We start from the raw sequence: 17624 nt of genomic DNA on the forward strand, positions 1-17624 counted from the left end.
TCGCTTCTATTGAAGAAAGATCAGGACCCGGTGGAGTGCGGGTCGTACCGGCCGATATCTTTACTAGGTGTGGATGCCACGATTCTCGCTAAGGTGCTGCAGCTCAGATTGGAGGAATTGGGAGAATCCAGGTAATTACAGGTCGGTGAGCTTTTCGGTAGTGGTAAGAAAATTACTCGAGAGCATTCTTCAAGACAGGATTTACTCCCACTTCGAAATAAGTGGACGTATTAGTGAGAGGCAACATGGTTTTGTGAAGGGGAGGTTGTATCTCACTAACTTGATCGAATTTTTCAAGGAAGTGACAAAGATGATTGATGCAGGTAGGGCAGTGGATGTTGTCTATATGGACTACAGTAAAGCCTTTGACAAGGTCCCTCATGGCAGACTGGTACAAAAGGTGAAGTCACACAGGATCAGGGATGAGCTGGCAAGATGGATACAGAACTGGCTAGGTCATAGAAGGCCGAGAGTAGCAATGGAAGGGTGCTTTTCTGATGGGATGTGACTAGTGGTGTTCCACAGGGATCAGTGCTGGGACCTTTGCTGTTCGTAGTATATATAATGATTTGGAGGAAAATGTAACTGGTCTGATTAGTAAGTTTGTGGACGACACAAAGGTTGGTGGAATTGCAGATAGTGATGAGGACTGTCAGAGGATACAGCAGGATTTAGATTGTTTGGAGACTTGGGCGGAGAGATGGCAGATGGAGTTTAATCTGGACAAATGTGAGGTAATGAATTTTGGAAGGTCTAATTTCCGACGTTCCCGGTGATGTCGCCGTTACCGAGAGTATTGTCGGTGGCGGGATGGAGGAGGGGGGTACCTCTGGGATTTACGGAGGATTCTGGGTTAAGTCTAAGTGGAAGGAGGAGTTGGGGATGGAGCTGGAGAAGGGGGGGTGGTGGTGTGAAGTGTTGCGCTGGGTGAACGCCACGACTTTGTGTGCGAGATTAGGGTTGATTCGATTCAAGGTGGTGCACATTTGACAAGGTCGAGGATTAGCCGATTGTTTGAGGGAGTGGAGGACAAGTGTTAACGGTGTGGGAGGGGCCCGCCAATCATGTTCACGTCTTCTGGTCTTGCCCTCAGCCGGGGGGGGGGGGGTTTGGGTCTCGTTCTTCAGCATCATGTCGGCAATCGTTCAATGGATTTGTTTGGGGTGGGTGGATTTTCTTTCTTTTGTATAAAATGTTAAAATCTTCATTAAAATATTGCAAGAAATAATAATTCTTAGACTCCCACTCTGGCTGGGAAACATAAACTTCCTGTGCCCACCCCGTCAGTTTACTATGAAGGGGTAACGTCCACTTTTATTTTGGCCATTCTATTTGAGTTGTTATTTCTTCAAAAGGCCAAAAAATGCTTCTACTTCCTTTTCTTCACATTTTGAGAGTCTGTATGAATTTAAACTTATCGGCACTGGGCAGGTGACCCACCCACTGGGCAGGTGACCCACCCACTGGGCAGGTGACCCACCCACTGGGCAGGTGACCCATCCACTGGGCAGGTGACCCACCCACTGGGCAGGTGACCCACCCACTGGGCAGGTGACCCACCCACTGGGCAGGTGACCCACCCACAGGTGACCCTCTCACTCATTGGAAAATTATAGCCAGTGCCTACACAACGCCCCTCCCCCCTACTCCCTCTCACTTCTCTAAATACCCTTCAATGCATCCAATCCGCTGTCCTGGTGACATCAACTTCAGGGAAGGTTCAACATTCCTGAAGTGTAATATTTTCTGTTGCAGGTTACCTATGCTGTGGGGGCACTTGCCAAGGCGACCTACGACCGGATGTTTAAGTGGTTGGTTATCCGCATCAATAAGACCTTGGACACAAAGTTATCTTGGCAATTCTTTATCGGAGTGCTGGACATTGCAGGCTTTGAAATATTTGATGTGAGTCTCTCAAGTACAACAGAAATCCATTCAAAACTTTCCTGATGAAATAGAAAATACAGAACAGGTCAAGAAGCCCCAGGTTGTGAAATCCAATTCACTGATCTAATATTCTGCAAATGCTGTTTCTTTGTGAATAACTGAACTTCTCTTTCTGGGGAAGGTGGGGCTCTTTCTGGGGAAGGTGGGACCTCTATAGACAGGATGGTCTACATCTGAACCTGAGGGGCACCAATATCCTGGGGGGGAGATTTGTTAGTGCTCTTTGGGGGGGTTTAAACTAATTCAGCAGGGGCATGGGAACCTGAATTGTAGTTTTGGGGTACGGGAGATTGAGAGTATGGAGGTCAGGAGCACAGATTTGACTTCGCAGGAGGGTGCCAGTGTTCAGGTAGGTGGTTTGAAGTGTGTCTACTTCAATGCCAGGAGTATACGAAATAAGGTAGGGGAACTGGCAACATGGGTTGGTACCTGGGACTTCGATGTTGTGGCCATTTCAGAGACATGGATAGAGCAGGGACAGGAATGGTTGTTGCAGGTTCCGGGGTTTAGGTGTTTTAGTAAGGTCAGAGAAGGGGGCAAAAGAGGGGGAGGTGTGGCGCTGCTAGTCAAGGACAGTATTACGGTGGTAGAAAGGATGCAAGATGGGGACTTCTTCCGAGGTAGTATGGGCTGAGGTTAGAAACAGGAAAGGAGAGGTCACCCTGTTGGGAGTTTTCTGTAGGCCACCTAATAGTTCTAGGGATGTAGAGGAAAGGATGGCGAAGATGATTCTGGAAAAGAGCGAAAGTAACAGGGTAGTTGTTATGGGAGACTTTAACTTTCCAAATATTGACTGGAAAAGATATAGTTCGAGTACATTAGATGGGTCATTCTTTGTACAATGTGTGCAGGAGGGTTTCCTGACACAATATGTTGACAGGCCAACAAGAGGCGAGGCCACATTGGATTTGGTTTTGGGTAATGAACCAGGCCAGGTGTTAGATCTGGAGGTAGGTGAGCACTTTGGAAACAGTGACCACAATTCGGTGACCTTTACGTTAGTGATGGAAAGGGATAAGTATACCCCGCAGGGCAAGAGTTATAGCTGGGGGAAGGGCAATTATGATGCCATTAGACATGACTTAGGATGTGTTGGTTGGAGAAGTAGGCTGCAAGGGTTGGGCACACTGGATATGTGGAGCTTGTTCAAGGAACAGCTATTGCATGTTCTTGATAAGTACGTACCAGTCAGGCAGGGAGGAAGGGGTCGAGCGAGGGAACCGTGGTTTACCAAAGAAGTGGAATCTCTTGTTAAAAGGAAGAAGGAGGCCTATGTGAAGATGAGGCATGAAGTTTCAGTTGGGGCGCTTGATAGTTACAAGGAAGCGAGGAAGGATCTAAAGAGAGAGCTGAGACGAGCAAGGAGGGGACATGAGAAGTCTTTGGCAGGTAGGATCAAGGAAAACCCAAAAGCTTTCTATAGGTATGTCAGGAATAAAGAATGACTAGGGTAAGAGTAGGGCCAGTCAAGGACAGTGGTGGGAAGTTGTGTGTGGAGGCTGAGGAGATAAGCGAGATACTAAATGAATACTTTTTGTCAGTATTCACTCAAGAAAAAGATAATATTGTGGAGGAGAATGCTGAGACCCAGGCTATTAGAATAGATGGCATTGAGGTGCGTAGGGAAGAAGTGTTGGCAATTCTGGACAAGGTGAAAATAGATAAGTCCCCGGGGCCGGATGGGATTTATCCTAGGATTCTCTGGGAAGCCAGGGAAGAGATTGCTGAGCCTTCGGCTTTGATTTTTAGGTCATCATTGGCTACAGGAATAGTGCCAGAGGACTGGAGGATAGCAAATGTGGTCCCTTTGTTCAAGAAGGGGAGTAGAGATAACCCCGGTAACTATAGGCTGGTGAGCCTAACGTCTGTGGTGGGTAAAGTCTTGGAGAGGATTATAAAAGATACGATTTATAATCATCTAGATAGGAATAATATGATTAGGGACAGTCAGCATGGTTTTGTGAAGGGTAGGTCATGCCTCACAAACCTTATCGAGTTCTTTGAGAAGGTGACTGAACAGGTAGACGAGGGTAGAGCAGTTGATGTGGTGTATATGGATTTCAGTAAAGCGTTTGATAAGGTTCCCCACGGTCGGCTATTGCAGAAAATACGAAGGCTGGGGATTGAGGGTGATTTAGAGATGTGGATCAGAAATTGGCTAGTTGAAAGAAGACAGGGAGTGGTAGTTGATGGGAAATGTTCAGAATGGAGTTCAGTTACGAGTGGCGTACCACAAGGATCTGTTCTGGGGCCGTTGCTGTTTGTCATTTTTATAAATGACCTAGAGGAGGGCGCAGAAGGATGGGTGAGTAAATTTGCAGACGACACTAAAGTCGGTGGAGTTGTAGACAGTGCGGAAGGATGTTGCAGGTTACAGAGGGACATAGATAAGCTGCAGAGCTGGGCTGAGAGGTGGCAAATGGAGTTTAATGTGGAGAAGTGTGAGGTGATTCACTTTGGAAAGAATAACAGAAATGTGGAATATTTGGCTAATGGTAAAATTCTTGGCAGTGTGGATGAGCAGAGGGATCTCGGTGTCCATGTACATAGATCCCTGAAAGTTGCCACCCAGGTTGATAGGGTTGTGAAGAAGGCCTATGGTGTGTTGGCCTTTATTGGTAGAGGGATTGAGTTCCGGAGCCATGAGGTCATGTTGCAGTTGTACAAAACTCTAGTACGGCCGCATTTGGAGTATTGCGTACAGTTCTGGTCGCCTCATTATAGGAAGGACGTGGAAGCTTTGGAACGGGTGCAGAGGAGATTTACCAGGATGTTGCCTGGTATGGAGGGAAAATCTTATGAGGAAAGGCTGATGGACTTGAGGTTGTTTTCGTTAGAGAGAAGAAGGTTAAGAGGTGACTTAATAGAGGCATACAAAATGATCAGAGGGTTAGATAGGGTGGACAGCGAGAGCCTTCTCCCGCGGATGGAGGTGGCTAGCACGAGGGGACATAGCCTTAAATTGAGGGGTAATAGATATAGGACAGAGGTCAGAGGTGGATTTTTTTACGCAAAGAGTGGTGAGGCCGTGGAATGCCCTACCTGCAACAGTAGTGAACTCGCCAACATTGAGGGCATTTAAAAATTTATTGGATAAGCATATGGATGATAAGGGCATAGTGTAGGTTAGATGGCCTTTAGATTTTTTTTCCATGTCGGTGCAACATCGAGGGCCGAAGGGCCTGTACTGTGCTGTATCGTTCTATGTTCCCAATTGAAAATAGACCTGGCTATTATCAAAATGGTTCTCAAAGTCTGGTAAATAATCAGCAAGAACTAAATGAGCTGAATGACACTCTAAGTGGACGGGGAAGAGCGAGCGTTTATAAAACTCTTGCCTTACTTTCTGTCAAGAAATTCAGTCCAACAGTTGCACAGACTCTCTTTGCCTTCAGGTACCATTCCCCAAGAGGGCATGTGGTAGCCCACAGTTACACTGCAATGGTTTTCCCTTGCCTTCTGCAGTGTGACAGACCAGAAATCTCTCTCGCTCCTCCCACCTGCCACAGGTTTATGTTGGAAGGATTTGGCGGTTGATAATCATCCTCTTTGGCCGTATTATGAACACACTTTCCTTGGCTATCCAGTCCTGGGTGGGATTCGAACCCAGAGCTTCTGGATACTACTGAGCACGCCACAGTGGGCACGATTCAATGACCACACTGCACCCGAAAACCAGCTCACCGCGGTGCGCAGGGCCAATGATGGTCGGGAGACCCCGCTCCCGGAATCTACCCAGCTCTCAACGCATTGTGGGCGGGATCACTTTTTGGCAAAACTGCATATCAGAACGAGACAGGTAGCCTCACTCTGATGTGTGGATTCCCAAAGTACCTGAGGATTTAGGATTCAACCCCTTCGCCTCAGAGATCTCGATCAAGCATCGTTCAGCACTGGGCCCCAAAATCAGGGAGGGACCAATTGGAACGGCACTCATGGGGTCTTCCAGGAGATCGGAGGCCCCCAGCTACATGCCCATTGGGCAAGGTGGTGTCCAGGCCCTGCTGGTGCCACCTGGGTGCCAGCCTTGCATTGTCACGGTGCCACGCTGGCATTTTCTGCACTCGATCAGCCCGGGGATGCCCTGTGCAGGTGTTAGGGGGGTTCATCGAGGGATAGGGACCCTCCTATAGTGCGTTTGGGCTGAGAGGGATCGGGGAAATCCAGATGCCATTTAAAGATGGTGTCCTGATCTCTCGCTACAATGGGGAGTTCTGGTAAGCGAGAGGAGCTATATGCAGCCACGCCTGCACGTTCCCCGCTGAGGCCCCTTATACAATGTGAGTCATGTTGACAGCCATGTGTTTCTCAGTGCTGCGAGCGCCATGAAATAGGTGGCTAAATGTGCTCACGAGGGGACTTTATTCCCAATTAGTTGAATTGCGCCCGAGATCTCCAATTTGCTGAGGTTACAAGCTGTATAACAGCCAGAGACTTTCTCCCCGGGTGGAACAAACCATTACAAGGGGACATAAATTTAAGGTGAATGGTGGAAGATATAGAGGGGATGTCAGAGGTAGGTTCTTTACCCAGAGAGTAGCGGGGGCATGGAATGCACTGCGTGTGGAAGTAGTTGAGTCGGAAACGTTAGGGACGTTCAAGCGGCTATTGGATAGGTACTTGGATTAGGGTAGAATAATGGAGTGTAGATTAATTTGTTCTTAAGGGCAGCACAGTAGCATTGTGGATAGCACAATTGCTTCACAGCTCCAGGATCCCAGGTTCGATTCCGGCTTGGGTCACTGTCTGTGTGGAGTCTGCACATCCTCCCCGTGACTGCGTGGGTTTCCTCCGGGTGCTCCGGTTTCCTCCCACAGTCCAAAGATGTGCAGGTTGGGTGGATTGGCCATGATAAATTGCCCTTAGTGTCCAAAATTCTATGATAATGTATGATCAACCGAGGACAAAAGTTCGGCACAACATCGTGGGCCGAAGGGCCTGTTCTGTGCTGTATTTTCTCTATGTTCTAATCCTCTCTCTCTCCTTCTGTCCTTCTCTCTCTCAACCTGGGGGCTCTCCCTCTCTTTGCCTTTCACTCCCTCTCCCCCCCTTTTCCTCTCTCTCATTTCCTCTCTCTCATTTCCTCTCTCTCATTTCCTCTCTCTCATTTCCTCTCTCTCATTTCCTCTCTCTCATTTCCTCTCACTCTTTCTCACTTTGGTCCCACAGTACAACAGTTTTGAGCAACTCTGCATCAACTTCACAAATGAGAAACTGCAACAGTTTTTCAATCATCACATGTTCGTGTTGGAACAGGAAGAGTACAAGAGGGAAGGTATCGACTGGGTCTTTATTGACTTTGGCCTGGATCTGCAGGCCTGTATCGATCTTATTGAGAAGGTAGAGACTTTCACAAACACATTGTCTCTTTTAGATATTAAATATTAATTTATTTTTGGACAGTATCAGTTCACATTCATGAAACTTCAATTATGTCCAGAATATTTGGTTGAAAATATTTGTTCCAGTTTATAAATCCTTTCATAGATTTATTCCTCCCACCCTCTCTATTCTAATCAAATCTAACATTTACCAAGTCCTATAACCTGAGTATTCTCTCACAAAAATTGGCTTTGAGTCAAGCAACACAATTTGAAAGCTGTCTGCCTTGTTTTCAGATCCCTCCGTGGCCTCATCCCCTCCTTACCTCCAATCCTCATCCCCTCCTTACCTCTAATCCTCATCCCCTCCTTACCTCCAATCCTCATCCCCTCCTTACCTCTAAACCTCATCCCCTCCTTACCTCTAATCCTCATCCCCTCCTTACCTCTAATCCTCATCCCCTCCTTACCTCTAATCCTCATCCCCTGCTTACCTCTAATCCTCATCCCCTCCTTACCTCTAATCCTCATCCCCTCCTTACCTCCAATCCTCATCCCCTCCTTACCTCTAAACCTCATCCCCTCCTTACCTCTAATCCTCATCCCCTCCTTACCTCCAATCCTCATCCCCTCCTTACCTCTAAACATCATCCCCTCCTTAGCTCTAATCCTCATCCCCTCCTTACCTCTAATCTTCATCCCCTCCTTACCTCTAATCCTCATCCCCTCCTTACCTCTAATCCTCATCCCCTCCTTACCTCCAATCCTCATCCCCTCCTTACCTCTAAACATCATCCCCTCCTTAGCTCTAATCCTCATCCCCTCCTTACCTCTAATCTTCATCCCCTCCTTACCTCTAATCCTCATCCCCTCCTTACCTCTAATCCTCATCCCCTCCTTACCTCCAATCCTCATCCCCTCCTTACCTCTAAACATCATCCCCTCCTTACCTCTAATCCTCATCCCCTCCTTACCTCTAATCTTCATCCCCTCCTTACCTCTAATCCTCATCCCCTCCTTACCTCTAATCCTCATCCCCTCCTTACCTCTAATCCTCATCCCCTCCTTACCTCCAATCCTCATCCCCTCCTTACCTCTAAACATCATCCCCTCCTTAGCTCTAATCCTCATCCCCTCCTTACCTCTAATCCTCATCCCCTCCTTACCTCTAATCCTCATCCCCTGCTTACCTCTAATCCTCATCCCCTCCTTACCTCTAATCCTCATCCCCTCCTTACCTCCAATCCTCATCCCCTCCTTACCTCTAAACCTCATCCCCTCCTTACCTCTAATCCTCATCCCCTCCTTACCTCCAATCCTCATCCCCTCCTTACCTCTAAACATCATCCCCTCCTTAGCTCTAATCCTCATCCCCTCCTTACCTCTAATCTTCATCCCCTCCTTACCTCTAATCCTCATCCCCTCCTTACCTCTAATCCTCATCCCCTCCTTACCTCCAATCCTCATCCCCTCCTTACCTCTAAACATCATCCCCTCCTTAGCTCTAATCCTCATCCCCTCCTTACCTCTAATCTTCATCCCCTCCTTACCTCTAATCCTCATCCCCTCCTTACCTCTAATCCTCATCCCCTCCTTACCTCCAATCCTCATCCCCTCCTTACCTCTAAACATCATCCCCTCCTTAGCTCTAATCCTCATCCCCCCCTTACCTCTAATCTTCATCCCCTCCTTACCTCTAATCCTCATCCCCTCCTTACCTCTAATCCTCATCCCCTCCTTACCTCTAAACCTCATCCCCTCCTTACCTCTAATCCTCATCCACTCCTTACCTCCAATCCTCATCCCCTCCTTACCTCTAATCCTCATCCCCTCCTTACCTCCAATCCTCATCCCCTCCTTACCTCTAATCTTCATCCCCTCCTTACCTCCAATCCTCATCCCCTCCTTACCTCTAATCGCCTCCTGACAATTGACAGGATCTCCCTCACTGAGAAATTTGGCCTCCCGCTTGGGGACAGAATGAGGTCCAGAAAGCAACTACAGCCTGAAACCATACGTGTGAGAGAAGGGCAAAGGGCCAGGGGGAAGGGACTTTGTGATAAGGAAGAGGCCATCCCCAGCTCTGATTATTTATTTTGTGTTTGATTCAGCCAATGGGTATTCTCTCGATCCTTGAGGAGGAGTGTATGTTCCCGAAAGCCACCGATATGTCATTCAAAGCCAAGCTGTATGACCATCACCTGGGGAAGTCGCCCAACCTGCAAAAACCAAGGCCAGACAAAAAACGCAAATATGAGGCTCACTTTGAGTTAGTTCATTATGCTGGAGTGGTAAGTGTGATAAATCATTGCACAACTGAAATAGTGTATGAGTGAGATTACTGAGTGTGTAACACTGTAAGTGTAAGGATTAACCGAGATGGGACAGACTCCATTGCAATATATTTCAATCTCCAGAGAGAGAGAAACCAGGTTTTGAGACCAGGATTAATTTGGATCTTTCCATAGGTTCCTTACAATATTGGCGGATGGCTCAATAAAAATAAGGACCCTCTGAATGAGACTGTGGTGGCAATCTTCCAGAAATCTGCCAACAAGCTGTTGGCTGCTCTGTATGAATCTTACGTCGGTGCTGAAGCAGGTAAATTCTTCTAATATCTGGACCTGTTCTTTAGTCGAGTATGTCATAGAAACATATATATAAAATAGAAGCAGGAGGAGGCCATTCAGCCCTTTGAGTCTGCTCCACCATTCATCATGATCATGGCTGATCATCAAGTTCAATACCCTGATCCCGCCTTCCCTCCATATCCCTCGATCCCTTTAGCCCCAAGAGCTGTATCTAATTCCTTCTGGAAATTACACAACGTTTTGGCCTCAACTACTTTCTGTGGTAGTGAATTCCACAGATTCCCCGCTCTCTGGGTGAAGAAATTTCTCCTCACCTCAGTCCTAAAAGGTTTACCCCTTATCCTCAAACTGTGACTCCTTGTTCTGGATTCCCCCCACCATCAGGAACATTCTTTCTGAATCTACCCTGTCTAATCCTGTTAGAATCTTGTACGTTTCTATGAGATCCCCTCTCACTCTTCTAAACTCCAGTGAATATAATCCTAACAGACTCAGTCAATCCTCAGAAAACGGTCCCGTCATCCCAGGAATCAGCCTGGTAAACCTTCACTGCCCTCCCTCCATAGCAAGAACATCCTTCCTCAGATAAGGACACCAAAACTGCCCACAATACTCCAGGTGTGGCCTCACCAATGCCCTATACAACTGCAGTAAAACATCCCTATTCCTATACTCCAATCCTCTCGCTATGAAGGCCAACATACCATTTGCCTTTGTTACTGCCTGCTGTACCTGCGCGCTTACTTTCAGCGACTGATGCACGAGGACACCAAGGTCTCGCTGAGCATCCACCTCTCTCAATTTACACCCATTCAAATAATAATCCACCTTCATCTTTTTGCTACCACACCTCATATCTATCCACATTATACATGTGCCCACTCATTCAGCCTGTCCAAATCCTGCTGAGAGATCTCTGCATCCTCCTCACAGCTCACCCTCCCACCCAGCTTTGTATCATCTGCAAATTTGGAGATAATACATTTAGTTCCGTCATCTAAATCATTAATATATATGAACAGTTGGGGTCCGAGCACAGATCCCTGCCGTACCCCACTAGTCACTGCCTGCCAATCAGAAAAAGATTTATTTATTCCAACTTTTTGCTTCCTATTTGCTAACCAGCTTTCTATCCATCTCAAGACACTACACAATCTCATGCACTTTAGCTTTTCATAGTAACCTCCTACGCGAGACCTTTCCGGAGGAAACCAGAGCATCCAGAGGAAACCCACGCAGACACGGGGAGAACGTGTCGACTCCGCACAGACAGTGACCCAATCCGCAAATTGAACCCTGGTCCCTGGTGCTGTGAAGTAACAGTGGTAACCACTGTGCTACCATGCTGCCCATCTATTGTGCTACCGTGTCGCCTCTTCAAAGAATTCTAGTAGATTTGTCAGCATGATTTTCCTTTGGTAAATCCATGTTGACTTTGTCTGATTTACCACTGCAGTTATATCCAGATTCTCAGTGAATGAATATTTTATTTTTCAATCTTCTCCTTTGATTGCAGCCCAGGAACAGAGTAAGAGTGGGACAAAGGAAAAACGAAAGAAAGCTGCTTCTTTCCAGACTGTCTCTCAGTTACATAAAGTAAGTTCCATTCATCCAGCCTCAGACTGATCTCTCCACACATTGTGCTCCACTCACATTTTGACCCAGTACATGGGAGTTGTCTCGATTCTGTCTCACAGACTCTGTTGATACACAGCCTGCACCATATGAACAATCCTGTAGCTTTTGTTGGAGATTGTTTCATTGGGAACATCTTAAACTGGTCGGAAATGACCTGATCAATAGTAATAATAATAATAACAATAGGACAGCTTGAATTGTAATATCCACTCAAATAATTAAAGACAGAAAATATCCAATTGAAATTGTGAAACATCATTAATAGCTCTACATTAAAAATGCAAACTAGTTATAAAATTCAGCATATTAAATGATGGGTGGTAAAGAAAGCCGATGATGAGGTGGGCAGCACGGTGGGGCAGTGGTTAGCACTGCTGCCTCACGGTACTGAGGCCCTGGGGCACTGTCCGTGTGGAGTTTGCACATTCTGTCTGTGTGGGTCTCACCCCCACAACACAAAGACGTGCAGGATAGGTGGATTGGCCACGCTAAATTGACCCTTAATTGGGAAAAAAAGGAATTAGATACTCTAAATTTATAACAAAATAATTTGTTTTTAATTTATTGGGTAAGATACAGAATACAAGAGCTGGTATGTAATTGTGGATAAAGTGCTGGTTTGACCAGTTCTGGTCATCACATCCCATGAAGGACAGAATTGCTCTGTTGCCAATTTTGAATCCAACCTGCCACCTCCCCCCGTATCCCATGAGATCTCACTTTTCTGACCAGTCTGCCATGTGGGGCCTTGTCAAGTACCTACTGAAATCCATGTAGACAACATCCACTGCACTACCCTCATCAAACCTCCTTGTTACTTCCTCAATAGTTAAACATGATCTTTCCCAAACAAAACCATGCTGACCAGCCCTGATCAATCCGTGACTTTCTAAGTGAAATTTATCCTGTCTTTCAGAAATTGTTTCCAATAATTTGCCAATCACCGCAGTCAGACAGACCGGCCTATCGTTCCCTGGCCTCTCCCTCACACCCTTTTTAAATAATGGTACAACGCTGACAGACCTCTAATCCTCTGGGACCTTGCCTGTATCTAGTGAGGATTGCAAAATGATCCTCAGAGTATCCGCTATTTCCTACCTGGCTTCCTTAGGGATACAATCTATCCGGCCCTGGTGATTTATCCATCTTCAAGGATGCCAGCCCCTCCAATACTTCCTCTCTCACTATGTTTATTGGATCTAATATTTCACACTCCTCCTCTTTAACTAGAATGTCTGCATCATCTCTCTCCTTAGCGAAGACAGAGGGAAGGTGCTCATCGAGAACCCTGCCCACATCTTCTGAATCAACCCACAAGTTACCATGGACATCTCTGATAGGGTCCACCTTTTCCTTAATTATTCTCTTGCTTTTAATGTACTGGTAAAGCACGAGGATTTTCTTTGATTTTATCATCCAATATTCTTTAGTTTTTTATTGGGTAAGATACAAGATCGTCTCTGTTTTTTTCCTAATTTCCATTTTTCCTTCACCCCTGCACTTTGTTTACTTTTAGGATTTCTACAGTATTAAGGCTTGTGATTTAGAAGCTTTCTTTTTCTGCTTTATCTTGGCCTGTATGTTTCAGGATAACCAGGGGGCTCTGGGTTTTGACAGGAATACCCTATTTCTTTTTGGGGACATGTTTACATTGTGTCCACAGAACTTTTCCCTTTGAAATGCCTCCCACTGACCTGACACCATTTTTCCTTCGAATAACTGGGTCCAGTCCACTCGCCAACTCACTTCTCAGTTTTTTCACATTTGTCTTCCCCCAATTTAGAACTTTTACTCCTGTCCTATCTTTGCCCTTTTCCATAATGATGCTAAATCTAACTATATTATAATCGCTCACTGCAGAATGGTTGCCCACGACTCCTTTATCCACTTGCCCAGCTTCATTATCTCAGACTAAATCTACAATTGTGCCCCTCTCATTGGGCCTGTTACGTGCTGGCTAGAAACCTTCTCTTGAATGCAGTTTAAGAATTTTTTGCCCTCTCTGCCCCTCACTATCCATATCCCAACTGACATTGTGGGAGTTGAAGTCTCCGGTGATTACTGCCTGTTGTTTTTACACTCGGAAATCTCAATACATATTTGCTCTTTAACTCCCTTCCAGTATTTGGGGCCCATAGTTCAGTCCGATCTGTGTGGTTGTCCCTTCATTTGTCAGCTCAACCCAAATGGCCTCATTTGATGTTTGATCTGGTACATCAACCCTCCTCACAGCTGTCATTGATTCTCTAACCAATAATGCTGCAACATCAACCTTTCCTCCTCCCCCTCCCAATCCTGCCTGAAAACTCTTTATCCAGGGATGTCCTCCTCCCCCTCCCAATCCTGCCTGAAAACTCTTTATCCAGGGATGTCCTCCTCCCCCTCCCAATCCTGCCTGAAAACTCTTTATCCAGGGATGTCCTCCTCCCCCTCCCAATCCTGCCTGAAAACTCTTTATCCAGGGATGTCCTCCTCCCCCTCCCAATCCTGCCTGAAAACTCTTTATCCAGGGATGTCCTCCTCCCCCTCCCAATCCTGCCTGAAAACTCTTTATCCAGGGATGTCCTCCTCCCCCTCCCAATCCTGCCTGAAAACTCTTTACCCAGGGATGTCCTCCTCCCCCTCCCAATCCTGCCTGAAAACTCTTTATCCAGGGATGTCCTCCTCCCCCTCCCAATCCTGCCTGAAAACTCTTTATCCAGGGATGTCCTCCTCCCCCTCCCAATCCTGCCTGAAAACTCTTTATCCAGGGATGTCCTCCTCCCCCTCCCAATCCTGCCTGAAAACTCTTTATCCAGGGATGTCCTCCTCCCCCTCCCAATCCTTTATCCAGGGATGTTGAGCTGCCATTTCTGCCCCTCCTTGAGAAGAAGAAGAAGAAGAAAATTGCTTATTGTCACAAGCAGGCTTCAATGAAGTTACTGTGAAAAGCCCCTAGTCGCCACATTCCGGTGCCTGTTCGGGGAGGCTGGTACAAGAATTGAACCGTGCTGCTAGCCTGCCTTGGTCTGCTTTCAGAGCCAGCGATTTAGCCCAGTGTGCTAAACCAGCCTCTCTCTGATCATAGCAATGATATCATGCTGCCACATGTCATATCAGCACGCTCAGTTCTGCAACTTTATCCAGTACATGTGCACCTATTAACCTCGGCCACATTCCTCTGCTTTAACCTGCACTGCGTTTGTCTTTCAGTCACTCGTTCTCCATCTTCCCTTCCCTGAATTCACCTCCAGGTTCCCATCCCCTGCCTATCCACTGTAAACCCCCCACACAATGGTGCCAGCGAATCCCCCGCCAAGGATATTCATCCCAGTCCTGTTCAGGTGTAAACAGGCTGGCTGCACAGAGCCCCTCAAAACCAAAAACTCATTGACCAGCGCCCTCTCCAATTGGACAGACCGAGCAGCGCCCTCTCCAATTGGACAGAGAGAGCAGCGCCCTCTCCAATTGGACAGAGAGAGCAGCGCCCTCTCCAATTGGACAGACCGAGCAGCGCCCTCTCCAATTGGACAGAGAGAGCAGCGCCCTCTCCAATTGGACAGAGAGAGCAGCGCCCTCTCCAATTGGACAGAGAGAGCAGCGCCCTCTCCAATTGGACAGACCGAGCAGCGCCCTCTCCAATTGGACAGAGAGAGCAGCGCCCTCTCCAATTGGACAGACCGAGCAGCGCCCTCTCCAATTGGACAGAGAGAGCAGCGCCCTCTCCAATTGGACAGACCGAGCAGCGCCCTCTCCAATTGGACAGAGAGAGCAGCGCCCTCTCCAATTGGACAGAGAGAGCAGCGCCCTCTCCAATTGGACAGAGAGAGCAGCACCCTCTCCAATTGGACAGAGAGAGCAGCGCCCTCTCCAATTGGACAGACCGAGCAGCGCCCTCTCCAATTGGACAGAGAGAGCAGCGCCCTCTCCAATTGGACAGAGAGAGCAGCGCCCTCTCCAATTGGACAGACCGAGCAGCGCCCTCTCCAATTGGACAGAGAGAGCAGCGCCCTCTCCAATTGGACAGAGAGAGCAGCGCCCTCTCCAATTGGACAGAGAGAGCAGCGCCCTCTCCAATTGGACAGAGAGAGCAGCGCCCTCTCCAATTGGACAGAAAGAGCAGCGCCCTCTCCAATTGGACAGACCGAGCAGCGCCCTCTCCAATTGGACAGACCGAGCAGCGCCCTCTCCAATTGGACAGACCGAGCAGCGCCCTCTCCAATTGGACAGAGAGAGCAGCGCCCTCTCCAATTGGACAGAGAGAGCAGCGCCCTCTCCAATTGGACAGAGAGAGCAGCGCCCTCTCCAATTGGACAGACAGAGCAGGGCCCTCTCCAATTGGACAGAGAGAGCAGGGCCCTCTCCAATTGGATAGAGAGAGCAGCGCCCTCTCCAATTGGACAGAGAGAGCAGCGCCCTCTCCAATTGGACAGAGAGAGCAGCGCCCACTCCAATTGGACAGAGAGAGCAGCGCCCACTCCAATTGGACAGACCGAGCAGCGCCCACTCCAATTGGACAGAGAGAGCAGCGCCCTCTCCAATTGGACAGAGAGAGCAGCGCCCTCTCCAATTGGACAGAGAGAGCAGCGCCCTCTCCAATTGGACAGACCGAGCAGCGCCCTCTCCAATTGGACAGAGAGAGCAGGGCCCACTCCAATTGGACAGAGAGAGCAGCGCCCACTCCAATTGGACAGACCGAGCAGCGCCCACTCCAATTGGACAGAGAGAGCAGCGCCCACTCCAATTGGACAGACCGAGCAGCGCCCTCTCCAATTGGACAGAGAGAGCAGCGCCCTCTCCAATTGGACAGAGAGAGCAGCGCCCACTCCAATTGGACAGAAAGAGCAGCGCCCTCTCCAATTGGACAGACCGAGCAGCGCCCTCTCCAATTGGACAGACCGAGCAGGGCCCACTCCAATTGGACAGAGAGAGCAGCGCCCTCTCCAATTGGACAGAGAGAGCAGCGCACTCTCCAATTGGACAGACCGAGCAGCGCCCTCTCCAATTGGACAGAGAGAGCAGCTCACTCTCCAATTGGACAGACAGAGCAGCGCCCTCTCCAATTGGACAGAGAGAGCAGCGCCCTCTCCAATTGGACAGAGAGAGCAGGGCCCTCTCCAATTGGACAGAGAGAGCAGGGCCCTCTCCAATTGGACAGAGAGAGCAGGGCCCTCTCCAATTGGACAGAGAGAGCAGGGCCCTCTCCAATTGGACAGACAGAGCAGCACCCTCTCCAATTGGACAGACCGAGCAGGGCCCTCTCCAATTGGACAGACCGAGCAGGGCCCTCTCCAATTGGACAGAGAGAGCAGCGCCCTCTCCAATTGGACAGAGAGAGCAGGGCCCTCTCCAATTGGACAGAGAGAGCAGCGCCCTCTCCAATTGGACAGAGAGAGCAGCGCCCACTCCAGTTGGACAGAGAGAGCAGCGCCCTCTCCAATTGGACAGACCGAGCAGCACCCACTCCAATTGGACAGAGAGAGCAGCGCCCTCTCCAATTGGACAGAGAGAGCAGCGCCCTCTCCAATTGGACAGACCGAGCAGCGCCCTCTCCAATTGGGCAGAGAGAGCAGCGCCCTCTCCAATTGGACAGAGAGAGCAGCGCCCTCTCCAATTGGACAGACCGAGCAGCGCCCACTCCAATTGGACAGAGAGAGCAGCGCCCTCTCCAATTGGACAGAGAGAGCAGCGCCCACTCCAATTGGACAGAGAGAGCAGCGCCCACTCCAATTGGACAGAGAGAGCAGCGCCCTCTCCAATTGGACAGAGAGAGCAGCGCCCTCTCCAATTGGATAGAGAGAGCAGCACCCTCTCCAATTGGACAGAGAGAGCAGCGCCCTCTCCGATTGGACAGAAAGAGCAGCGCCCTCTCCAATTGGACAGAAAGAGCAGCGCCCTCTCCAATTGGACAGAGAGAGCAGGGCCCTCTCCAATTGGACAGACCGAGCAGCGCCCTCTCCAATTGGACAGAGAGAGCAGCGCCCTCTCCAATTGGACAGACCGAGCAGCGCCCTCTCCAATTGGACAGACCGAGCAGCGCCCTCTCCAATTGGACAGAGAGAGCAGCGCCCTCTCCAATTGGACAGACCGAGCAGCGCCCTCTCCAATTGAACAGAGAGAGCAGCGCCCTCTCCAATTGGACAGAGAG

General features: G+C 48.7%; 1 protein-coding gene across 1 annotated transcript in view; it reads left to right on the top strand.

Moving 5' to 3' along the window:
- Positions 1–17624, top strand: part of LOC119969176 (myosin-7-like) — a 184968-nt gene that overhangs the window by 65684 nt on the left and 101660 nt on the right. The window contains exons 13-17 of the mRNA XM_038802412.1: positions 1756–1905; positions 7117–7287; positions 9380–9559; positions 9737–9869; positions 11376–11455. Coding sequence (XP_038658340.1) covers positions 1756–1905; positions 7117–7287; positions 9380–9559; positions 9737–9869; positions 11376–11455 — 714 coding nt within the window. The remainder of the gene's footprint in view (positions 1–1755; positions 1906–7116; positions 7288–9379; positions 9560–9736; positions 9870–11375; positions 11456–17624) is intronic.

This window comes from Scyliorhinus canicula, chromosome 7 (assembly GCF_902713615.1).
Source record: "Scyliorhinus canicula chromosome 7, sScyCan1.1, whole genome shotgun sequence".
In the NCBI taxonomy this organism is placed as follows: domain Eukaryota; kingdom Metazoa; phylum Chordata; class Chondrichthyes; order Carcharhiniformes; family Scyliorhinidae; genus Scyliorhinus; species Scyliorhinus canicula.